Source organism: Mandrillus leucophaeus, unplaced genomic scaffold, assembly GCF_000951045.1.
Source record: "Mandrillus leucophaeus isolate KB7577 unplaced genomic scaffold, Mleu.le_1.0 Scaffold509, whole genome shotgun sequence".
Classification (NCBI taxonomy): Eukaryota; Metazoa; Chordata; class Mammalia; order Primates; family Cercopithecidae; genus Mandrillus; species Mandrillus leucophaeus.
The window spans coordinates 1,287,314-1,310,246 of NW_012105464.1; the positions used below are offsets into that span (position 1 = coordinate 1,287,314).

Genomic DNA, 22,933 nt, shown 5'->3' on the forward strand with positions numbered 1-22,933 from the left:
TTTTTTTTTTTTTTTTTTTTTTTTTGACAGTGTTTCACTCTTGTTGCCCAGGCTGGAGTGCAATGGCGTGATCTTGGCTCACTGCAACCTCCGTCTTTCGGGTTCAAGCGATTCTCCTGCCTCAGCCTCCTGATAGTTGAGATTACAGACATAAAACCATCTGCTACTGAGAGAAAATCCCTGAATGTTGAATCTCATTTATAAATATTCAAATGAAAGTTTAATTGGTAATGATAGCATCAAAAACAAACCTAAAGCAGTAAGTTCTGGTTTGATCTCTAGGACTTAGTAAGCAATTCTCAAGCTATTTATCTGTAAATAGTGAGAGCTTCTGTTAGAAAGTAATGCACAGGCCGGGTGTGGTGGCTCATACCTGTAATCCTGGTAATTTAGGAGGCTGAGGCACACAGATCACGAGCTCAGGCATTCGAGACCAGCCTGACCAATATGGTGAAATCCCCGTCTCTACTAAAAATATAAAAATTAGCCGGGCTTGGTGGCCCGCACCTGTAATCCCAGCTACTCAGGAGGCAGAGGCAGGGAGGCAGGAGAACCACTTGAACCCGGGAGACAGAGGTTGCAGTGAGTCAAGATCGCGCCATTGCACTCCAGCCTGGGCGACAGAGGGAGACTCCATCTCACACACGCGCGTGTGTGTGCGCGCCCAGTGGGGTGCCTCACGCCTGTAATCCCAGCACTTTGGGAGGTCAAGGGGGGCGGTTCATGAGGTCAAGAGACTGAGACCATTCTGGCCAACACAGTCAAACCCAGTCTCTACTAAAAATACAAAAATTAGCTGGGTGTGGTGGCAGTGCCAGTAATCCCAGCTACTCAGGAGGCTAAGGTAAACAATCACCTCCAGGAGGCGGAGGCTGCAGTGAGCCAAGATGGCGCCATTGCACTCCAGCCTGGGTGACAAGAGTGAAACACCATCTCAAAAAAAAAAGAAAAAAAAGTAATACACAGCGGGCTCGAGGACTCACGAGATGACGGTCGCTGGTGGGGAGGCGGGCTCGAGGACTCGCGAGATGACGGTGGCCAGTGGGGATCCAGGCTTGAAGTCTCGCGAGATGACAGTGGCCAGTGGGAAGCCAGGCTCGAGGACTCGCGAGATGACATCAGCCGGTGAGGTGCCAGGCTTGAGCACTCACGAGGTGATGGCGGCCGGTGGGGAAGCGGGCGACCCTTGCTAGAGGCATTCTACAGCGCGACTGAGGAGGCCCAGGGTGTCCCGTTTGTTTCGCCACTGCAAAGAGGCAGGCAGCGGCGCTGTCCGCGGTGGCATTGTTGCAGTGATTGGTGACAGAATACGCTGGTGACGGGACCGGGGTCTGAGGCGAGCTCTCCAGCTGCAGAAATGAGCGAACAGACTGCTTCATTGGATACCTCGTCACCATCCAGTAAGGCGCCTGCCCAGTCTGACACGACTAGATCCAGCATTGACTTGGCAAGTTTCTTCCAGTGTCCGGTTTGCTTAGACTACGCGTTACCGCCAATTCTTCAGTGTCCGAGAGGCCATCTTGTTTGTAGCAGCTGTCACTCAAAACTCATATCTTGTCCAATTTGCCGAGGCCCTTTGGGATTCATTCGCAACTTGGCTATGGAGAAAGTGGCTGACTTTGTACTTTTCCCGTGTAGATACGCCTGTTTGGGATGTGAAATAACTCTGCCACACACAGAAAAAGCAGATCACGAAGAAGTCTGTAAGTTTAGGCTTTATCCCTGCCCGTGCCCTGGTACTCTCTGTAAATGGCAAGGCACTATGGATGCTATAATGCCTCATCTGACGAATATGCATAAGTGCATTACAACAATAGAGGGAGAGGATATAATTTTCCTTGCTACCAACATTCGTCTTGCTGGCGCTATTGATTGGGTTATGATGCAGTCCTGTTACGGTTTTCACTTCATGTTAGTTTTGCAGAAACAGGAGGATCACAATGGCGACGAGCAGTTCTTCGCAACTGTACAGCTGATGGGAACACGCAAGGAAGCTGAAAATTTTACTTACCGACTTGAGCTAAAGAGTCATCGGCGACGACTGACTTGGGAAGCGACTCCTCTACCTATTCATGAGGACATAGCAAAAACCATTAAGAATAGAGACTGCTTAATCTTTGGTGGCAACACTGCACTGCATTTTGCAGAAAATGGCGATTTAAGCATCAATGCAACGATTAATAAGTGTTGAAATGGCAGTGGAACATTTTCTATTCAGTGTTAAAACTGTTTAATTTCACAGAAAATAAGCCACCCATGTGCCTGCCAACCTGAAACTCTTCACAAGTATAAGCTCAACACATAAATAGAAAGACTGTTAAATACAGAAACAGTTGTGTGTAGTAACATTAGTATATATAAAGATGGGCATATTTTGCATTAAGAAAGCATTATAAATTAATTTTGAATTTTGTGTTGTAGATGGTATTGAAAAATAATGTTTTCTTTTGTTTTTGGGTCTGTGAATGTGTGTGTGTGTGTGTGTGTGTGTGTGTGTGCGCGTGTGTTTTGTTTTGTTGTGTATGTGTGTGTTTTGTTTTGGTTTGGTTTTTTTGGTTTTTTTTTTTTGGTTTTTTTTCTGAGATGGAGTCTAGCTCTGTCACCCAGGCTGGAGTGCAGTGGTTCCATCTCCGCTCACTGCAAACTCTCCTGCCTCAGCCTCCCAAGTAGCTGGAACTACAGGCGCCTGCCACCTCACAGTGTTAGCCAGGATGGTCTCGATCCCCTGACCTCGTGATCGGCCCACCTTGGCCTCCCAAAGTGCTGGGATTACAGGCGTGAGCCACCACGCTCAGCCATTTTTTGGTTTTGGTTTTTGTTTTTGTTTTACTTTAACTGATAAGCCATTTTGAGTGGTCATGGACTACTGCTTTTCCCCTTTGTGAGTTAATACATAGTGCTGCTATGTGGGTTTTTTTCTGTGTGTATTTGCTAATTTTTTATTCTAGTTTTTTGTTAAATAGATTTGACTTTCTATTCTGTAATTCAGGTTTCACCTCACTTTTTTGTACCGTTTTAAAGTTAGTGTCTTTTGATATGCATAATTGTTTATGGTAAAATGTCTAACGTGTTCCATATGTATTCTCTTTTCCCGCATTAATTGGTTCATTAGAAATTTTTTTTTTTTTTTTGGACAGACACTCTGTTGCCCAGGCTGGAGTACAGTGGCATGATTTTGGCTCACTGCAACCTCCACCTCCTGGCTGGGCTCAAGCAATTCTCCTGTCTCAGCCTCCCAAGTAGATGGGACTACAGGCACCCGCCACCACACCTGGTTGATTTTTGTATTTTTAGTAAAGACGGGGTTTCACCATATTGGTCAGGCTGGTCTCGAACTCCTAACCTCAGGTCATCCACCCACCTCAGCTTCCCAAAGTAGTGGGATTACAGGTGTGAGCCACCGTACCCAGCCAGAAATATTTTAAAATCAGCTGTTTTGTGAAGATAGGAGTTCCAGAAAGTAAAGGTGACATTGGAAAAATTATCCAAAGCTATTTAAAACATCTATAAGATGGTCTCTCTCCCTCTGGCTTTCTCTTTTCTACAGATGAGTCATACCTTTGAGATTAATTTTTGAAAGCTTAGAGAATAAATAGAAGTTTATAAATACTGAAAATAGGCTTTTATTTCCTTTTACAAATGTATTGGACAAATTACGTTTAAAATGTGTTCTTGTGTTTATTGATTGTAAAGGCATTGTCATGGACAAAAGTTAATTAAAAGCAAATCATTTGTTTAAAAAGGCACTTTGTAAAAAATGTTTTGGTCTTTCATAATTCTCATTAAAAGAATATATGGCAAATTTTTTAAAAAGTAAAGAAAATAAATGTTGTAGCTTGGCTCAGTAAATGACTCTAGCAGCAATGATGGACTCGTCTTTAAGAAGTGTATAAAATACACATTTTATTTATCCAGTCTGTCATTGATGGGCATTTGAATTCATTCCATGTCTTTGCTATTGTGAATAGTGCTGCAGTGAACATATGCATGCATGTATCTTTATCATAGAATGATATATATTCCTTTGGGTATATATCCAGTAGTAGGATTGCTGGGTCAAATGGTATTTCTGCTTCTACGTCTTTGAGGAATCACCACACTGTCTTCCACAATGGTTGAATTAATTTACATTCACACCAACATTGTAAAAGCATTCCTTTCTTTGCACAACCTGGTCAGGATCTGTTTCTTGACTTTTCAATAATTGCCATTCTGACTGGTGTGAGATGGTATCTCATTGTGGTTTTGATTTGCATTTCTCTAATGATCAGTGATGTTGAGCTTTTTTCATATGCTTGTTGGCTGCATGAATGTCTTCTTTTGAGAGGTATCTGTTCATGCCCTTTGCCCACTTTTTAATGTTTTTTTTTTCTTGTAAATTTATGTTTCTTATAGATGCTGGATATTAGACCTCTGTCAGATGGGTAGATTGCAAAAATTTCCTCTCGTTCTGTAGGTTGTCTGTTCACTCTGATGACAGTTTCTTCTGCTGTGCAGAAGCTCTTTAGATTAATTAGATCCCATTTGTCAATTTTGGCTTTTGTTGTTAATTGCTTTTGGTGCTTTCATCATGAAATCTTTGCCTATGCCTATGTCCTGAATGGTATTGCCTAGATTTTCTTCTAGGGTTTTTATCGTTTTGGGTTTTGCATTTAAGTCTTTAATCCATCTTGAGTTAATTTTTGTATAAGGTGTAAGGAAGGGATCCAGTTTCACTTTTCTGCATATGACTTAGCCAACTCTTCCAGCACCATTTATTGAATAGGGAATATGCAGCCATAAAAAGGAATGAGATTATATCCATTGCAGGGACAGGAATGGAGCTGGAAGCCATTATCCTCAGCAAACTAACACAGGAAAAGAAAACCAAACACAGCATGGTCTCATAAGTAGAGGTTGAACTATGAGAGCACATGGACACCTCGGGGGCAACAGCACACACTGGGGCCTGTTAGGGAGGTGGGGGAAGGGAGAGCGTCAGGAAGAATAGTTAATGGATACTGGACTTAGTACCCAGGAGGCAGCTGGGCGCAGTGGCTCACGCCTGTAATCCCAGCACTTTGGGAGGCCGAGGTGGAGATCGAGACCATCCTGGCTAACACAGTGAAACCCCGTCTCTACTAAAAATACAAAAAAATTAGCCAGGCATTGTGGCACGTGCCTGTGGTTCCAGCTACTTGGGAAGCTGAGGCAGGAGAATGGCGTGAACCCAGGAGGCGGAGCTTGCAGTGAGCCTAGATGGCGCCACTGCACTCCAACCAGGGCAACAGAGGAAGCTCCCTTTCAAAAAAAAAATACCCAGGAGGCGGGATGATCTGTGCAGCAAACCACCATGGCACACGTTTACCTATGTAACAAACCTGCACATCCTGCATATGTGCCCCAGAACTTAAAATAAAAGTTGATGGAAAAACAGTGTATAAAGTACACATTTTAAAAAGAAAAGCACCAAGGCAGGGAAATGTATGAAAGATGGTAAATGAGAGGTACAATTGGTAAGTAATGCAGCTCAGAGGAAAAAACAAAACCCTCATTTGGACAATTCTAACAAAGAAACTTGAGACTTGGAGCCTTCATCTTTAGGTGAGAAATTCATAACCAAAGTCTCCTAGTTGGTAAGTTGTATCACAGCATAATTTGTTTTTTAAAAAAATTTAAGTGATATATGATTATTTACTTTTATAACTTAAAAAAGTTACAAAGTAGTTAGAGAAAATCAATATTTGGATAAACCTACACATGTCACACAAAATATGTGGACTTTATAATAAGCATGCCTAATCACTAATTCAAATATTATGACATGCTTGCAAGAATTAAAAGTGTGTATCTTCCATTCTCTTTTAACTCTAGACAATTTTATATCTTGCATATAATTAGTCATTGGTTCCTTTCTCCAACTCACCTGTTTAATTGGTATTGCTTTTTTTTTATTATTATACTTTAAGTTCTGGGATACGTGTGCAGAATGTGCAGTTTTGTTATATAGGTATGTATGTGCCATGATGATTTGCTGCACCCGTCAACCCATCATCTACATTAGGTATTTCTCCTAATGCTTTCCTTCCCCTAGGCCCCAACCCCCCCGACAGGCCCTGGTGTGCGATGTTCCTCTCCCTGTGTCCGTGTGTTCTCATTATTCGACTCCCACTTATGAGTGAGAACGTGCGGTGTTTGGTTTTCTGTTCCTGTGTTAGTTTGCTGAGAATGATGGCTTCTAGCTTCATACATGTCCCTGCAAAGGACACGAACTCATCCTTTTTTTATGGCTGCATAGTATTCCATGGTGTATATGTGCCACATTTTCTTTATCCAGTCTGTCATTGATGGGCATTTGGGTTAGTTCCAACTCTTTGCTCTTGTGAATAGGGCTGCAATAAACATACATGTGCATGTGTCTTTATAGTAGAATGATTTATAATCCTTTGGGTATATACCCACTAATGGGATTGCTAGGTCAAATGGTATTTCTGGTTCCAGATCCTTGAGAATGGCCACACTGTCTTCCACAATGGTTGAACTAATTTACACTCCCACCAACAATGTAAATGCATTCCTATTTCTCCACATCTTCTCCAGCATCTGTTGTTTCCTGACTTTTTAATGATCACCATTTTAACTAGTGCGAGATGTTATCTTGCTGTGGTTTTGATTTGCATTTATCTAATGACCAGTGATGATGAGCTTTTTCTCATATGCTTACTGGTCACATAAGTGTCTTCTTTTGAGAAGTTTCTGTTCATATCCTTTGCCCACTTTTTGGTGAGGTTGTTTTTTGTTTTCTTGTAAATTTGTTTAAGTTCCTTGTAGATTCTGGATATTAGCTCTTTGTCAGATGGATAGATTGCAAAAATTTCCTCCCATTCTGTACATTGCCTGTTCACTCTGATGAGTTTCTTTTGCAGAAGCTCTTTAATTAGATCCCATTTGTCAATTGTGGCTTTTGTTGCCATTGCTTTTGGTGTTTTAGTCATGAAATCTTTGCCCATGCCTATGTCCTGAATGGTATTGCCCAGGGTTTCTTATAAGTTTTTTATGGTTTTAGGTCTTACATTTAAGTCTTTAATGCATCTTGAGTTAATTTTTGTATAAGGTGTAAGGAAGAGGTCCAGCTTCAGTTTTCTGCATATGGCTAGCCAGTTTTCCCAACACCATTTATTAAATAGGAAGTTATTTTCCCATTGCTTGTTTTTGTCAGGTTTGTCAAAGATCAGATGGCTGTAGATGTGTGGTATTATTTCTGAGGATTCTATTGTGTTCCATTGGTCTATATCTCTGTTTTGGTACCAGTACCATTCTCTTTTGGTTACTGTAGCCTTGTAGTTTAGTTTGAAGTCAGGTAGCGTGATGCCTCCAGCTTCGTTCTTTTTGCTTAGTATTGCCTTGGCTATCTGGGCTCTTTTTCGGTTCCATATGAAATTTAAAGTAGTTTATTCAAATTCTCTGAAGAAAGACAATGGTAGATTGATGGGGATAACATTGAATCTATAAATTACTTTGGGCAATATGGCCATTTCCATTATATTGACCCTTCCTATCCATAAGCATGGAATATTTTTTCCATTTGTTTGTGTCCTCTCTTATTTCCTTGAGCAGTGGTTTATAGTTTTCCTTGAAGAGGTTCTTCACATCCCTTGTAAGTTGTATTCCTAGGTATTTTATTCTCTTTGTAGCAATTGTGAATGGGAGTTCACTCATGATTTGACTCTCTGGCTATTATTCAGGTATGGGAATGCTTGTGATTTTTGCACATTGATTTTGTATCTTAAGACTTTGCTGAAGTTGCTTATCAGCTTAAGGAGATTTTGGGCTGAGACAATGGGGTTTTCTAAATATAGAATTATGTCATCTGCAAACAGAGATGATTTGACTTCCTTTCTTCCTATTTGAATACCCTTTATTTATTTCTCTTGCCTGATTACCCTGGCCAGAACTTCCAATACTATATTGAATAGGAGTGATGAGAGAGGGTATCCTTGTCTTGTGCTGGTTTTCAAAGGGAATGCTTCCAGCTTTTGCCCATTCAGTATGATACTGGCTGTGGGTTTGTATAAGGTGTAAGGAAGGGGTCCAGTTTCAGTTTGCTCTTGTGAATAGGGCTCTTATTAGTTAATAAAATTAATAAATAAAATTAATAAAAATTAATAAAACAGCTCTTATTATTTTGAGATACATTCCATCAATACCTAGTTTATTGAGAGGTTTTAGCATGAAGGGGTGTTGGATTTTATCAAAGGCCTTTTCTGCATCTATTGAGGTAATCATTGTAATTGGTTCTGTTTATGTCATGGATTACATTTATTGATTTGCATATTTTGAACTAGCCTTGCATCCCAGGGATGAAGCTGTCTTGATCGTGGTGGATAAGCTTTTTGATGTGCTGCTGGATTCGGTTTGCCAGTATTTTATTGAGGATTTTCACATTGATGTTCATCAGGGATATTGGCCTGAAGTTTTCTTTTTTTGTTGTATCCCTGCCAGGTTTTGGCATCAGGATGATGCTGGCCTCATAAAATGAGTTAGGGAGGAGTCCCTCTTTTTCTATTGTTTGGAATTGTTTCAGAAGGAATAGTATCAGCTCCTCTTTGTACTCTGGTAGAATTCAGCTGTGAATTCATCTGATCCTGGGCTTTCTTTGGTTCACAGGCTATTAATTACTACCTCAATTTCAGAACTTGTTATTGGTCTATTCAGGAATATGACTTCTTCCTAGTTTAGCCTTGGGAGGGTGTATGTGTCCAGGAATTTGTCCATTTCTTCTAGATTTTCTAGTTTATTTGCATAGAGGTGTTTATAATATTCTCTGATGGCAGTTTGTATTTCTGTGGGATCAATGGTGATATCCCCTTTATTATTTTTTATTGTGCTTATTTTATTATTCTCTCTTTTCTTCTTTGTTAGTCTGGTTAGCAGTCTATCTATTTTGTTAATCTTTTCAAAAAACCAACTCCTGGATTCATTGATTTTTTTGAAATGTTTTTCGTGTCTCTATCTCCTTCAGTTCTGCTCTGATCTTAGTTATTTCTTTTCTTCTAGCTTTTGAATGTGTTTGCTCTTGCTTCTCTAGTTCTTTTAATTGTGGTGTTAGGATGTCGATTTTAGATCTTTCCCACTTTTTTCTTTGGGCATTTAGTGCTATAAATTTCCCTCTAAACACTGCTTTAGCTGTGTCCCATAGATCCTGGTATGTTGTGTCTTTTTTCTCATTGATTTCAAAGAACTTATTTATTTCTGCCTTAATTCCGTTATTTACCCCGTAGTCATTCAGGAGCACGTTGTTCAGTTTCCATGTAGTTGTGTGGTTTTGAGTGAGTTTCTTAATCCTGAGTTATAATTTGATTGCACTGTGGTCTGAGAGACTGTTATGATTTCTGTTCTTTTGTATTTGCTGAGTAGTGTTTCACTTCCAATTATGTGTTCAATTTTAGAATAAGTGGGACCAGGTGCTGAGTAGAATGTATATTCTATTGATTTGGGGTAGAGAGTTCTGTAAATGTCTATTAGGTCCTCTAGGTCCAGAGCTGAGTTCAAGGTGGGAATATCCTTGTTAATTTTCTCTCTTGTTGATCTGTTTAATATTGACAGTGGGGTGTTAAAATCTCCCACTATTATTGTGTGGGATTCTAAGTCTCCTTGTAGGTCTCTAATAACTTGCTTATTAGAGACCTGGGTGCTCCTGTATTGGGAGCATATATATTTAGGATAGTTAGCTCTTCTTGTTGCATTGATCCCTTTATCATTATGTAATGCCTTTCTTTGTCTTTTTTGATCTTTGTTGGTTTAAAGTCTGTTTTATCAGAGACTAGGATTGCAACCCCTGCTCTTTTTTTGTTCTCCATTTGCTTGGTAAATATTTCTCCATCCCTTTATTTTGAGCCTATGTGTGTCTTTGCATGTGAGATGGTTCTCCTGAATATAGCACACTGATGGGTCTTGACTCTTTACCAATTTGCCAGTCTATGTCTTTTAATTGGGGCAGTTATCCCACTTACATTTAATATTGTTATGCATAAATTTGATCCTGTCATTATGATGCTAGCTGGTTATTTTGTCCATTAGTTAATGCAGTTTCTTCATACTATTTGGTATGTTTTTACAGTGGCTTGTGCTGGTTTTTCCTTTCCATATTTAGTGCTTCCTTCAGAAGGTCTTGTAAGGCAGGTCTGGAAGTGGCAAAATCTCTCAACATTTGCTTGTCTGTAAAGGATTTTATTTCTCCTTCAGTTATGAAGCTTAGTTTGGCTGGATATGAAATTCTGGGTTGAAAATTCTTTTCTCTAAGAATGTTGAATATTGACCCCCACTCTCTCCTGGCTTGTGTGGTTTCTGCAGAGATCTGCTGTTAGTCTGATGGGCTCCCCTTTGTGGGTAACCTGACCTTTCTCTGTGGCTGCCCTTAACATTTTTTCCTTCATTTCAACCTTGGTGAATCTGACAATTATGCATCTTGCGGTTGCTCTTCTCAAGGACTATCTTTGTGGTATTCTCTGGATTTGCTATTCTCTGGATTTCCTGAATTTGAATGTTCGCCTGCCTTGCTAGGTTGGGGAAGTTCTCCTGGATAATATCCTGAAGAGTGTTTTCCAACTTGGTTCCATTCTCCCCGTCACTTTCGGGTACACCAATCAAACGTAGGTTTGGTCTTTTCTCATTGCCCCATATTTCTTGTAGGCTTGTTTGTTCCTTTTCATTCTTTTTTATCTAATCTTGTCTTCACACTTTATTTCATTAAGTTGATCTTCAATCTCTGATATCCTTCCACTTGATTGATTCGGCTATTGATAGTTGTGTATGCTTCATGAAGTTCTTGTGCTATGTTTTTCAGCTCCATCAGGTCATTTATGTTCTTCTCTAAACTGGTTAATCTAGTTAGCAATTCTTCTAATCTTTTTTCAAGGTTCTTAGCTTCCTTGCATTGGGTTAGAACAAGCTCCTTTAGCTCAGAGGAGTTTGTTATTATACACTTTCTGAAGCCTACTTCTGTCAATTAACCAAACTCATTCTCCATCCAGTTTTGTTTCCTTGCTGGCAAGGAGTTGTGATGCTTTGGAGGAGAAGAGGTATCTATCTTTGGTCTCTGATGTTGGTGACTTCTGGATGGGGTTTTTGTGTGGACATCCTTTTTGTTGATGTTGCTGCTATTCCTTTATGTTTGTTAGTTTTCCTTCTAACAGTCAGGCCTTTTCTGCTGCAGGTCTGCTGGAGTTTGCTGGAAGTCCACTCCAGAGCCTATTTGCCTGAGTATCATCAGTGGAGGTTGCAGAACAGCAAAGATTGTTGCCTGTTACTTCCTCTGGAAGCTTCGTCCCGGAGGGGCACCTGCCAGATGCCAGCCAGAGCTCTCCTGTATGAGGTGTCTGTCGACCCCTCCTGGGAGGTGTCTCCCAGTCAGGAGGCATGGGGGTCAGGGGCCCACTTGAGGAGGCAGTCTGTCCCTTAGCAGAGCACGAGTGCTGTGCTGAGAGAGCCGCTGCCCTCTTCAGAACTGGCAGGCAGGAATCTTTAAGCCTGCTGAAGCTGTGCCCACAGCTGTCCCTTCCCCCAGGTGCTGTGTCCCAGGGAGATGGGAGTTTTATCTATAAGTCCCTGACTTTCTTTCAGAGATGCCCTGCTCAGAGCGGAGGAATCTAGAGAGGCAGTCTGGCTACACTGGCTTTGCCGAGCTGCAGTGGGCTCCACCCAGTTCAAACTTCCTGGCGGCTTTATTCACACTTGGAGGGAAAAACCACCTACTCAAGCCTCAGTAATGGCGGACACCTCTCTCTGCACCAAGTTCGAGCATCCTAGGTCGACTTCAGACTGCTGTGCTGGCAGCAAGAATTTCAAGCCAGTGGATCTTAACTTGCTGGGCTCTGTGGGGGTGGGATCCACTGAGCTAGACCACTTGTCTCCCTGGTTTCAGCCCCCTTTCCAAGGGAGTGAATGGTTCTGTCTCATTGGCATTCCAGGCACCACTGGGATATGAAAAATAACTCCTGCAGCTAGCTCCATGTCTGCCCAAATGGCCACCCAGTTTTGTGCTGGAAAGCCAAGGCCCTGGTGATGTAGGTTCCTAAGGGAATCTCCTGGTCTGTGGGTTGCGAAGACTGTGGGGAAAACGTAGTATCTGGGCTAGAATGCACTGTTCCTCACTGCACAGTCCCTCACGGCTTCCCTTGGCTAGGGGAGGGAGTTCCCTGATCCCTTGAGCTTCCCAGGTGATGCGTCAACCCATCCTGCTTTGCCTCACCCTCCATGGGCTGCACCCACTGTCTAACCAGTCCCAGTGAGATGAGCCAGGTACCTCAGTTGGAAATGCAGAAATCACCCACCTTCTGCCTTGATCTCGCTGGGAGCTGCAGACCAGAGCTGTTCCTATTCGGCCATCTTGCCAGCCACTCCAGTTTTGCATTTTTATCATCCCTAAGAAATGGCAATTGGATAAGCATTTGTAGAACACTTAAAAAGCCCTAGATGAGTATAACAAGACCATATATTGTAAATCTAAATGAGATATTAGGCATTTATCTTTAAAAAATAAATGAATAAAGAGAACTATGGAAGCAATTATAGACATATTTAGTAGCTTATGTTTTAGTTTTAAAAAAAGTTTTTAAACAACGTATGTTCAAACTATGCCGTTAATTTATACATGATTTTTTTTTTGAATGAAAAGCCTTTTTCTTGGCAATGTCATTTTAATTTTATTTCTAAACAATTGCTCTTTTAATTAGATCTTTACTTGTTATTAAATATTATGAAAGAGGCATACAGTCTGCTTCTTGTACAATCATTACAAATAATAACAACAAACCCAGAAACCTGTCTGCAATGAACCTCAAACCAAATGTTGTGGTAATGATTATAAGAAGAAAAAAATGTTCCTGAAAAATGATCACTAATGCTTTTTCACAGTAGTATAAATGTGATTACTTTAATCCCTGTATTCCACTACTCAGACCATGGGAATCTTACTCAAAAGGAAACAGATATAAATGAAAACTTGACTAAGGTGCTTAAGTTTTTCAGAGTCATGGAAAAATTCTGGAATGATTTGAAAAAGGCTTATGTGTAACAGAACAATTATAATAAGAGAATGTAAATCTCTTCTTTAATTAAAGGAGATTTTCAGTCTATCTAAAGAGTGTTGGGGGAAAATCTAGTAGGAATAGTAAATGTAGTGATTAAGATTTTCAGTAGTGCAAGATTTTGTTTTGACAAATGAAGTATTTTTCTGCTAAACACTTTTTAAAGTTGTTTTTTTTAAAAAAAAATACATATTTTTTAAACCAGGAAAAAAATTCCCTAGTAAACAAATCATTTTTTAAGTTAGAGATTGCTTTTCTCTTCTTTTCTACTATTCCTTAAAATCTACATATAAAGACTCAAGTTTAAGGCTGAGAAACATAATTTTACAATAGTGATTTTTCTATTAAATACTATTTTAAAAATATTTATTGAATGTTTGTCCTGTGCTGAGCATATGCTAAATACTTCCCATTCACCCTCTTAGTTTACACCTGCAATAAACACATGAGGTACTCTTTAGACCCATTTTAAAGCTGAGCAATCTTAGGCTTAGAGAAGCTTTCGCTAACAGTCCAAATCATGCAGTTACTAAGTGGCCAAGGCATATATCTTCGCCTGGCACAGAATATTAAAAAAGACATATTAAGTCATGTGCAAATATCACCAAATCTGCTGCAGAATAAATAGGATTTTAATGGTAAAATAGCAAAATAATTCAAAGGGTGCTCATTGGTCACCTAAACTATTTTATCTTTTAGAAAACCTTCAAAAGCCAGTTTCCTTGGAAACAGGAAAATCTGACAGTCTTTGCTGTTATTGCACTTGGTCCCCTCACACCCACCCTGCTTCCTCCACTGGCTTCATGCTTCTCCTCTCCCTATCACTAAGGAGGAGTACTGTTAAGGAAAATCTCTATATGACTTTGATTTCATCAACTTGTCAATGTCATGGCAGTGGGTTAATTCTGTAGAGAAGTTTTTGTTGTTGTTGTTGCTGATGAGTATTTGGTCTATACACATTATATTACACAGGATCAAATGGATTTTAATAAAGTTTTATTTCTCTAATATCATACTACTCTGTAAACTGAGTAGTGAGACTAAAGATGAAAGCCTGAAGGATTCTCCTAAGTCTCCTCTGATATTCCTATTCTTACCATTTTCCTCCTTTCTTCCTTCTTTTCTCTCTTCATCTCCTTTTATCTATATTTTAATCTTATGTCTAAATCACTTTCTTACACTTTATCTACTCTGCAATAGGGGATCAAAATAATGCGAAGAGAAGGAAATTGTATGGCTGATGGTGAACAGTGATAGTATAATCTGGTGTATTGGTAGGTTACATCTGCCTTTACTGTGCATAATACGACAATCATCCCCCACCAGTTTTAGGTTTATAATTTCTCCCCAAAATAGTTTAATCTTGAAAGTATGTCTTTGGGGTGTTTTTACCACCCCTGAACAAAACTTGTATGCCACATATTTTATTTCCTAGGGGTCGTGTTTATTAAGCATCCTATAGTTAAAACCAACTAACAAACCAAAACTAAATTCATCTAATTTATCTTTGTCAACATCCTTGGAAGCACATGAGGTTCATGGCTATCTAGAATCCCAAGGTCTAAGTACCTAAGACTGGCAGCCATAATTCTAGCTTTGTAAGTTAATTTTCTTCTTCCTTCTTTTTTTATTTTTTTTTAAATATATTGGTTGTACTCGTTCCTTATATACCACATTGTTAACATGAAATGAGCATAACAGAGATACCATATATAACAAAAGATGATTATTAAAATCTATAGGATTCAGAATTATATTATAGAAAACAGTAATATTTTCATTTTAGGAACAAATGCATAGGTTTTTTTTGTTTTGTTTTGGTTTGTTTCTGCAGCAAAATGTCAAAGCAGTGTTAGTTCAGGTCCCTATTAAAACTACATGCTCTTCTCGATCCATGAAAGAGAAAAAGATAAATTGGAATTCATCAAAATGTAAAACTTCTCTTCAAAAAAACACAGTTAAGACCATGAAATAACAAGCCATGAACTGAAAGAAAATATTTGTAAAACATAGATCAAATAAATACATTTTATCTTAAACATATAAAGAAATATCAAAACTCAACAATAAGAAAACAAAACCACAGTTAAAGATGGGAAAAATAGTTGAGTAGACATTTTACCAAAGGATATCTGAATAACAATCACATTAAAAGGTATTCAAAAACATTATTCATTAAGAAAATGCAGATTACAATGCAGTAGTACTAGACGCTTATTAAAATGGTTGAAATTAAAATGACTAACCACACTATTTCCAAGGATATACAGGAGCTGGACTCCCACACACTGTTGGTAGGAATGAAAAAATAGAATCGCTTTGGAAAATTGCCAGGCAGTTTCCTTAAAAGTTAAACATACATATACCATCCACAGGATTTTACCCAAAAGATATGAAAGCATATATCTGTACAGAGATTTGTACATTCATAACCATAATTACATAGCAGCTTTATTTGTAATTTATAAAAGTTGGAAACACCCCAGTGTCTAGCAACATGTAGATCACTAAACAAATTTTGGTATACTGATACCGTAGAATTCTACTCAGCAATAAAAGAAATGAACTATTGATACATGTGACTAAATCTCAAAATAATTATGTCAAATAAAAGAAGCTAGACCAAAGAGAGTACACACTGTATTTTTTCATTTATATAAAATTCTAGAAAGTGTATACTCAACTGTAGTGATAGGAAACAGGTTATTCATTGCCTGAGGAAATGGTGGATTGGCATGAAGGAAGCAGAAAGGGAAAGGTTTACAAATGAACACAAGGAAACTGCCCAGAGTGGTTGCTTTGATTTAGACTGTTTTGATAGTTGCATGAGGCTATACAAATGTTAACACTTCTCACATTTTATACTTTAAATATGAGCGATTTAACGTATGTCAATTATACCTCAATAATCCTGCCACAAATCACTGTATGCTTCAGAGACTATACTCGCCATTCCCAGGGAAGTATTTCTCAGCAGGATAATGACAGTAATTGAGTACCGTCACCCAGCATTGGAAGTACTGCACAAACAGGGTGTGTAAGTGGAGCTTACAACCACTTATAGATTTCTTTTGAGCACTGGCAATGCCAAGTGCAAGATAATTAATACAGAATTAATGAAGCCTCTATATTTCAATAATTAGAGAAACTTTACATGGCTATCTATCATCTATCATCTGTCTCCTTTCATCAACCTTAGTTTTATCAAAGTGTTTTAGTCAGGTATGTTTCACTGGTATCAAATGCAACTGCAATCACCTGCTTGGATGCACTGCACCATGAAGATGGCTTCCTAAGTCTCCATGTAAAAGCTTTGATTTTAAAGTTTTAGAATCGCTGAAAGATCTTCTAACCTTTCAAATTTAAATAGGGTAGGGTGTTTTATTCCTCATATATTAGAAAAGCATTTTTGAAGAGTATTTGAATTTGAAAATAAATTCTAAAAAATGTATGATGTTTGAATAAAATAGTTTATAACAAACCCCTATATCTTAGATTCTTATCTAAATACCATACATGAGAAAAGCCTACCAAATCATGTTTTCATCTGACTGTAAATAACCTCTCACAAGATGTGCAAATTATTTTTGATTTGCCAAGCAAGACACACACACACACATACACACGTGAGCACACACACGAAGAGTTTTATCTTCTCAATATATATGCAAAGTATATCCTGGTAGTCCTGAATTCAAATGTAAAGACTTTTACAGGTGGATTCATTGATCATGAGAGCCTTTCTTCCTAAAGTAACCTGAATTTATATTCAATAGAACATCTACAGCCTGACTTATATTCCCAAGGAGAACTATGTCTATAATACATAATCAAGAATTAAAAGTGAATGTTGTGCCAATTAAATATAGGCCTGATGGAAAATACTGGAGTTGTAGGAGTGTCTTTCCTTCAGCCTGACAGAGTGTCTACCATTGAATACTTTACTTCAGGTTTCTAAATCTTCCTTGATGGTTCCTATATATTTTATATTATACTCCTGTTATTGCACTACTATGCTTTTAATATTTTAGAAACCATTTTATTTTTGAAATGCATTGTTTCTTCTCTTTGATAATAGCTAGATACTTGCTGCTATATGCCAAGTATTAGTCTGGAGGCCAATTCTGGCATGAAAATCAAAGGACAGATCATTTCATGTAATAACAGAAAATGTAGTATGTATCATGATTCATTGATGTATTAACACTAAAGAATTTATCTCTAGCCATTCATCTAAATTGGAATTGGGACTAGAATTAGTTCTATCTTGATTTGAGGATCAGGGGCCTGAAAGAAAAGGTCTACTGCTCACGAGTCCTTGAGGGTAACACCATGAAGGCGGCTAAAACCGGTATGAAACATCCGAGCCACCTTGGAAAACAGAGATGGTAAAAAGCAAAGAGGAGAGTTTTGAGGACCATGAAGGGATCTGAGAAAACCTAATCTACTATCTCCACAGTAGATCAAAACCCTCGCTTTGCACACCATTCCTCTCACCTAAAAGATCATAAAATGCTTTGTAGCAACCAAAACTTGTTTTGAAAGACAAGTAGTACCTGATTGTTTTTTATGCTTTTACAACTATGCAATAAACAATACTGGTGGTGGGAGCAAGCTAGCAAAATACAAATTAGATTTCAGTGAAACTTTTGGCATCACCCTTCCAGGTTTCTAATGAAATGAGCTAGGAGAGGGTGGGAGACAAATGAAGTCCAAAAACCCTATATACCCATATCATGTTAGAGAGTTGTTTTTAAAGGGATGCATAATCATCTGGCCATCACTTCTAGGCATTTGCCTGCTAACATACGAGAACAGTGAGAAGAAAGAGAAAATGGAAAAAGCAGTAATCTACATTGGATAATACCTTATCATTTCCTGTGGTGGTATGGTCACTAAGTTTCTTTCAACATTAATAAGAGATGGTATGTTGGAAACAATCTAACTGCCTGTCCACAGAAAGGCAAACATGTATGATTTCATTTATACTTGGAATCTAAAGCAGTCATATTTATAGAAGCAGTGAGTAGTAAGGTGGTGGCTAGGGGCTGTGGGAGAGAGAGAACCGGGAAGACGTTGGTCAAAGTGTACAAACTTGCAGTTATAAAGTGGTAAGTTCTAGAGACCTAATAAATAGCATGTTGACTGTAGGTGGAGAAAGATGTGACACTTTTCCTTCTTGAGCATAAGGATCAGGGGCAACGCTCACATAACAAAAGGCAGGTTAACAATAGGAAACTATAATAAAGTTATTTCATCCAATTTTTACATGACACAAGAGCCCTCACAAATTGATAGTGACAGGTGGCAGTCAAACGCCTAGGCAGATAGGGGCAGGTCTCCAGTGAAACCCCGCCTCCAAGAGGAAGACAGTTTAAAGCCTGAAAGCTAAGCTACAAGTTAAGTCCTCACAGGATTGAGAATCTTCCCGTTTGGCATGCTTTCTTTTGATTGATCCTCACCTTTCACCTATTTTACATATACCTACCCTTTCCTAATTGGTTTTCTACACTGTTGTGCCCACCTTTGAGTGGTATCTTCACTTTAACATTTTTTGCATACTCACAAACCAGCCAGCATACACTCCCCATTCTGAGTCTATAAAAAACCAGGGATCCAGCCACATAGGGAGAAACCACCCTACTGCGGGGGTAGGGGGACAACCCCCCCGCCCCCGCATCCCCTTTCCTCTGAGAGCTGTTCCATCACTCAGTAAAATCCTCTGCTCTCATCACCCTTTGATCTTCAGTGTGACCTTATTCTTGGATGCTGGACAAGAGCTTGGGACCCACAGAGCATGGGTACTCTGAAAGGCTGTTGCACTGGCCTTTTGCCCTCACTGGTGGATGGCAGTGTCCCTGTACGATGGGGCAAGAGGCCAACTGAACTGCTAACACACCACCATACATCAGGCTGTGGATGGTGGAACTAAAAGAGCTAATTAACACACTAACACCCCCTCTGGGGCTTCCATGTCATGGGCTCCCCTGCCTGGGTGCCACTGCATTTGCCTCGATGTAACTAACACACCTGGTCTGGCTGTGGGCCTGGCACAGAGGTTGCTTCTGTGTTGGCACTTGGACTGGCCAGCTGCATCCCTGCACTCATTGCTCATGTGCTCCCTCCTGCAAGGGGCTGAGCATGGCTGGCCAAGTAGACATGATGCCCCTGCTGCAGGTCTGGTAAAAGGGCCAAGAAAAATCATGCTTCAGAATGAACATCCAAAGACCCAGGGAAAACAGTCTGTTTTTATGCTTAGGTGCAATGAAGAATTAACAGCAGCATAGAAATGTAATTGTACAAAATGTATGATCTAGTGGTAATAGACTGAGGAAGGAAACCCAACAAGGCCTTTCCAAAATTTTCTTGGAAACCCTGTGTGGCATTCCTTCCCCGAGGGTATGAGGCAGGACGCCTCTGAAATGAGGGTCTTCAAGAAGAAAGGAGAAGGGAGAGGGTGACCTTTCTAGGTTTCATGGCTTGCTCTGGGAGAGAGTGGTTCTAGATCCTATGACCTGCCTCGAGGGAGAGGAATTATATTTGGGGGGAGAAAGAGGAGAAGGAGACAGGAGAGCAGGAGGAAGTCAGAGAAACTTGTTTCTGAGACTGCATCTGAAGCCTTCCAACCTCCTTTTCTTCAAAGTACTCAGCATGCCAAAGCACCATACTTTGGGGTATTGTGTTCTCAGCTCCAACTGTGACTACAGTTAATAATAATGTATTGTATACTTGAAATTTGCTAAGAGAGTAGATCTTAAGTGTTCTCACCTCACACAAAAAAGATGGATATGTTAACTAGCTTGATTGTGGTGATTATTTCACAATACATGTGTATATAAAAACATCAAATTGTATACCTTAAGCATATCCAGATTATATTTTTCAATTATACCTCAATAAAGCTGAAAGAGAGAAAGAGAGACAGTAAGGCACAGAAATACATAACAAAGACTCTGGAGACTTTGGTTCAACTCCCAGGTATACCACTGATTAGTTACATGAATGTCAACAATTTAGTTAAGTTCTTTATGCCTTAGTTTCTTCTCCTCTGTAAAACAGGAAAAATAACAGCATCTATATCAATCAGATGTTTTTGAGGATCAGAAAAAATATACATATATAGTGTTCGTAGTTGTGATTAACAAAAGAGCCATGTGTTGTTCAGTAGCTATTAGAAGACAAAAATGAAACTGATAATCACAAGCAAAATTCTCATTAACTTCAAATACTATACATAGTTTTCTCAAAGATACAAGTGGTCGATTTTATATTTGTATATTCTAAACCAACTTTCAAATAGATTTTTTTCTAAGGCCTGCTTTATTTATATACTAAAATACAAATTTTAATTAATGCTGTTGTTTGCATGCAAAGAATGTTCTTACATGATTTTTCTAAATGTTTTTCTAATGTGAGCAGATAAAATGAGGTGAAAATTGAAGTTAGTGTATTAAATAAGAGTGATAAACATTAATTGAGCACTTACTAGGCAAGCCCATTTCATATATTTTTATTTAATACCTATAATCACCCTGAAGGGTTAAATATTTTCTATATTTTACAAATAAGAAACCTGACATTTGGTAAGATTAAGTAAATTATACAAGGTCACACAACCAGAGAATGACATAATTAAGAGTTGAAGTTATGTTGTCCAATTGCATAAAATATATCATTTAAAAAAATAAAAAAATAAAATATATCATTATTTTACTTTATTTCATTTCATTATTATTTCTTTGAGACAGAGTCCTGCTCTGTCACCCAGACTGGAGTGCAGTGGCACAATCTTGGCTCACTGCAACCTCTGGCTCCTGGGTTCAAACAATTCTTGGGCTTCAGCCTCCCAAGAAGCTGGAACTACAGGCATGAGCCACCATGCCCAGCCCAGGAAAAACAGTCTGTTTTTATGCTTAGGTCAATGAAGAATTAACAGCTGCATGTATAGAAATGTAATTGTATGAAAAGTGTGATGTAGTGGTAATAGTCTGAGGAAGGAAACCCAACAAGGCCTTTCTAAAATATTCTTATGCATGCAATGAAAATATGAATACTTCCAACATTACTAGCTGTTATCCCATCAAGGGGTGGTAGTGCTGTGAAGCCACTAGCAGAACATGCAGAAGGCAGTAAATACATGATTGATCTTGTATCCTGTGTGGCATTCCTTCCCCACATATATGAGGCAGGACCCCTTTGGAACAAGGGTCTTCAAGGGGAAGGGAGAAGGGAGAGAGTACCCTTTCTAGGTTTTATGGGCTGACTAACTTTTGTTAGTCAACTTTTGTATTTTTAGTAGAGATGGGGTTTTGCCATGTTGGTCAGGCTAGTCTAGAACTCCTGGCCTCAAGCAATCCACCCGCCTCAGCCTCCCAAAGCACTGGGATTACAGGTGTGAGCCACCACACCCAGCCAAGAAGATCTATCAAGTATTTAGTGCCCTCTACATGTTCTGTTAGCTGCTTCACAGCTCTACCACCCCTTGATAGCATAACAACTAGTAATGTTGGGAGTAATCATATTTTCATTCCATGCATATGAAAATTGGAGGGCTGAATAACCAGACTGAGGTCCCAGAGGCAGGAGGGGGTCTCAGAGTCTGTCTTGTATGTAACATGGATTATAAAAGCAATCATATGCTGATAATTGCCTTTGAGTTTTAAAAAGCTACATTTAAAAATAAAATATTACATATTTCTATTATACATAAACTAAAATTAGATTTTGTGAAAAATGATACTAAGTTGTTACAATAATATTGTTGAAAATCTTGAAATAGCTGTACATCATTTAAGTGGCAAAAATCAAAGGATGGCTTGCTCAGTATATAAAAAGTAGCTTGGCTTATATTCAAGAACAAAGAAAAGTCTCAAAAAGCTCTCATTAAAAAGAAAAGTATTTTACACACAAAAATGTTAACTATGTTATGGAATGGATATGCTGATTAGCTTGATTGTGGTAATTATTTTACTATATATATATTAAAACATCACACTTTATACACTAAATAGATACAATTTTGGTTAATCATACCTCACTAAAGCTGGCGAAAATAGCATTTCTTGATTTCTTGATTTTTAAAAAATAATATTTAACATTTATTTTGTAAAAGTAATAATGAAATTAGCCTATTATAAAGGAATTGTATTTAAAAAAAGAAACCTCATTCTCAAAGTTACTATTATGGTTATGGTATATTGCCCTAAGAAAAAGATTAATGATAAAAATCAATTAAAATATGTAACATTGGTTTTACCTTGAAATATTTCCATGGGGTATTTTAAGAAAGCATTGAACATCAAATTGTTTGACTTCTGAATATGTTTCTTTGCAACACAATAACAGTTCAATAGAAAGTTGAAAGGTATAAGACATGAAATTTTGTCATTACAATGTGGTGGAGAGCAGAAATATCCTGACCAAAGTTAAATGAAAATGCAGAATTAAATGGCAATACATTTGCTTGGCATCACTTTTTTAAAATAAATGGGGCAAGCAGTGCTTCTCAACACACATATTAGAAATCAAATTTTGAATTAAATTTTCCATTTTGAAGATGGTAATTGGCAACAAATATCTTTCTGAAAAGCATATCATTTCATGGAGTGGCAGAATGATGACTATAAAAACTATTTTTATCTTGCTTTAATGTAGGCCTAACATAAGAACAACTTTATTGTGCTCACATTAAACATTTTATTTAGACATTAAGCAGAAGTTTTCTAATATCATATATTTATGAAAGCGGAATAAAAGCTTGTTTGCCAATTATTTGGATGAGGCTTTCTTGTGCCAATGTCATAATAGATCTTTTTCTAGTGTGCTAACTTCTGAACTGCAAATTTTTAGAATGTGTCTTAGCTATA

The 22,933-nt window shown here is 38.6% G+C and overlaps 1 protein-coding gene across 1 annotated transcript; it reads left to right on the forward strand.

The window, feature by feature from the left end:
- The first annotated feature begins 1,357 nt into the window (after window positions 1-1,357).
- Window positions 1,358-2,191, forward strand: LOC105551155 (E3 ubiquitin-protein ligase SIAH1-like). The gene has a single exon (XM_011996309.1). The coding sequence runs from the start codon at window positions 1,358-1,360 to the stop codon at window positions 2,189-2,191; it is 834 nt and encodes a 277-aa protein (XP_011851699.1).
- The last annotated feature ends 20,742 nt before the right edge of the window (window positions 2,192-22,933 follow it).

Excerpts from the sequence above, each read along its gene's own strand:
- LOC105551155 (XM_011996309.1), top strand. The coding sequence starts at position 1,358 with ATGAGCGAACAGACTGCTTCATTGGATACCTCGTCACCATCCAGTAAG.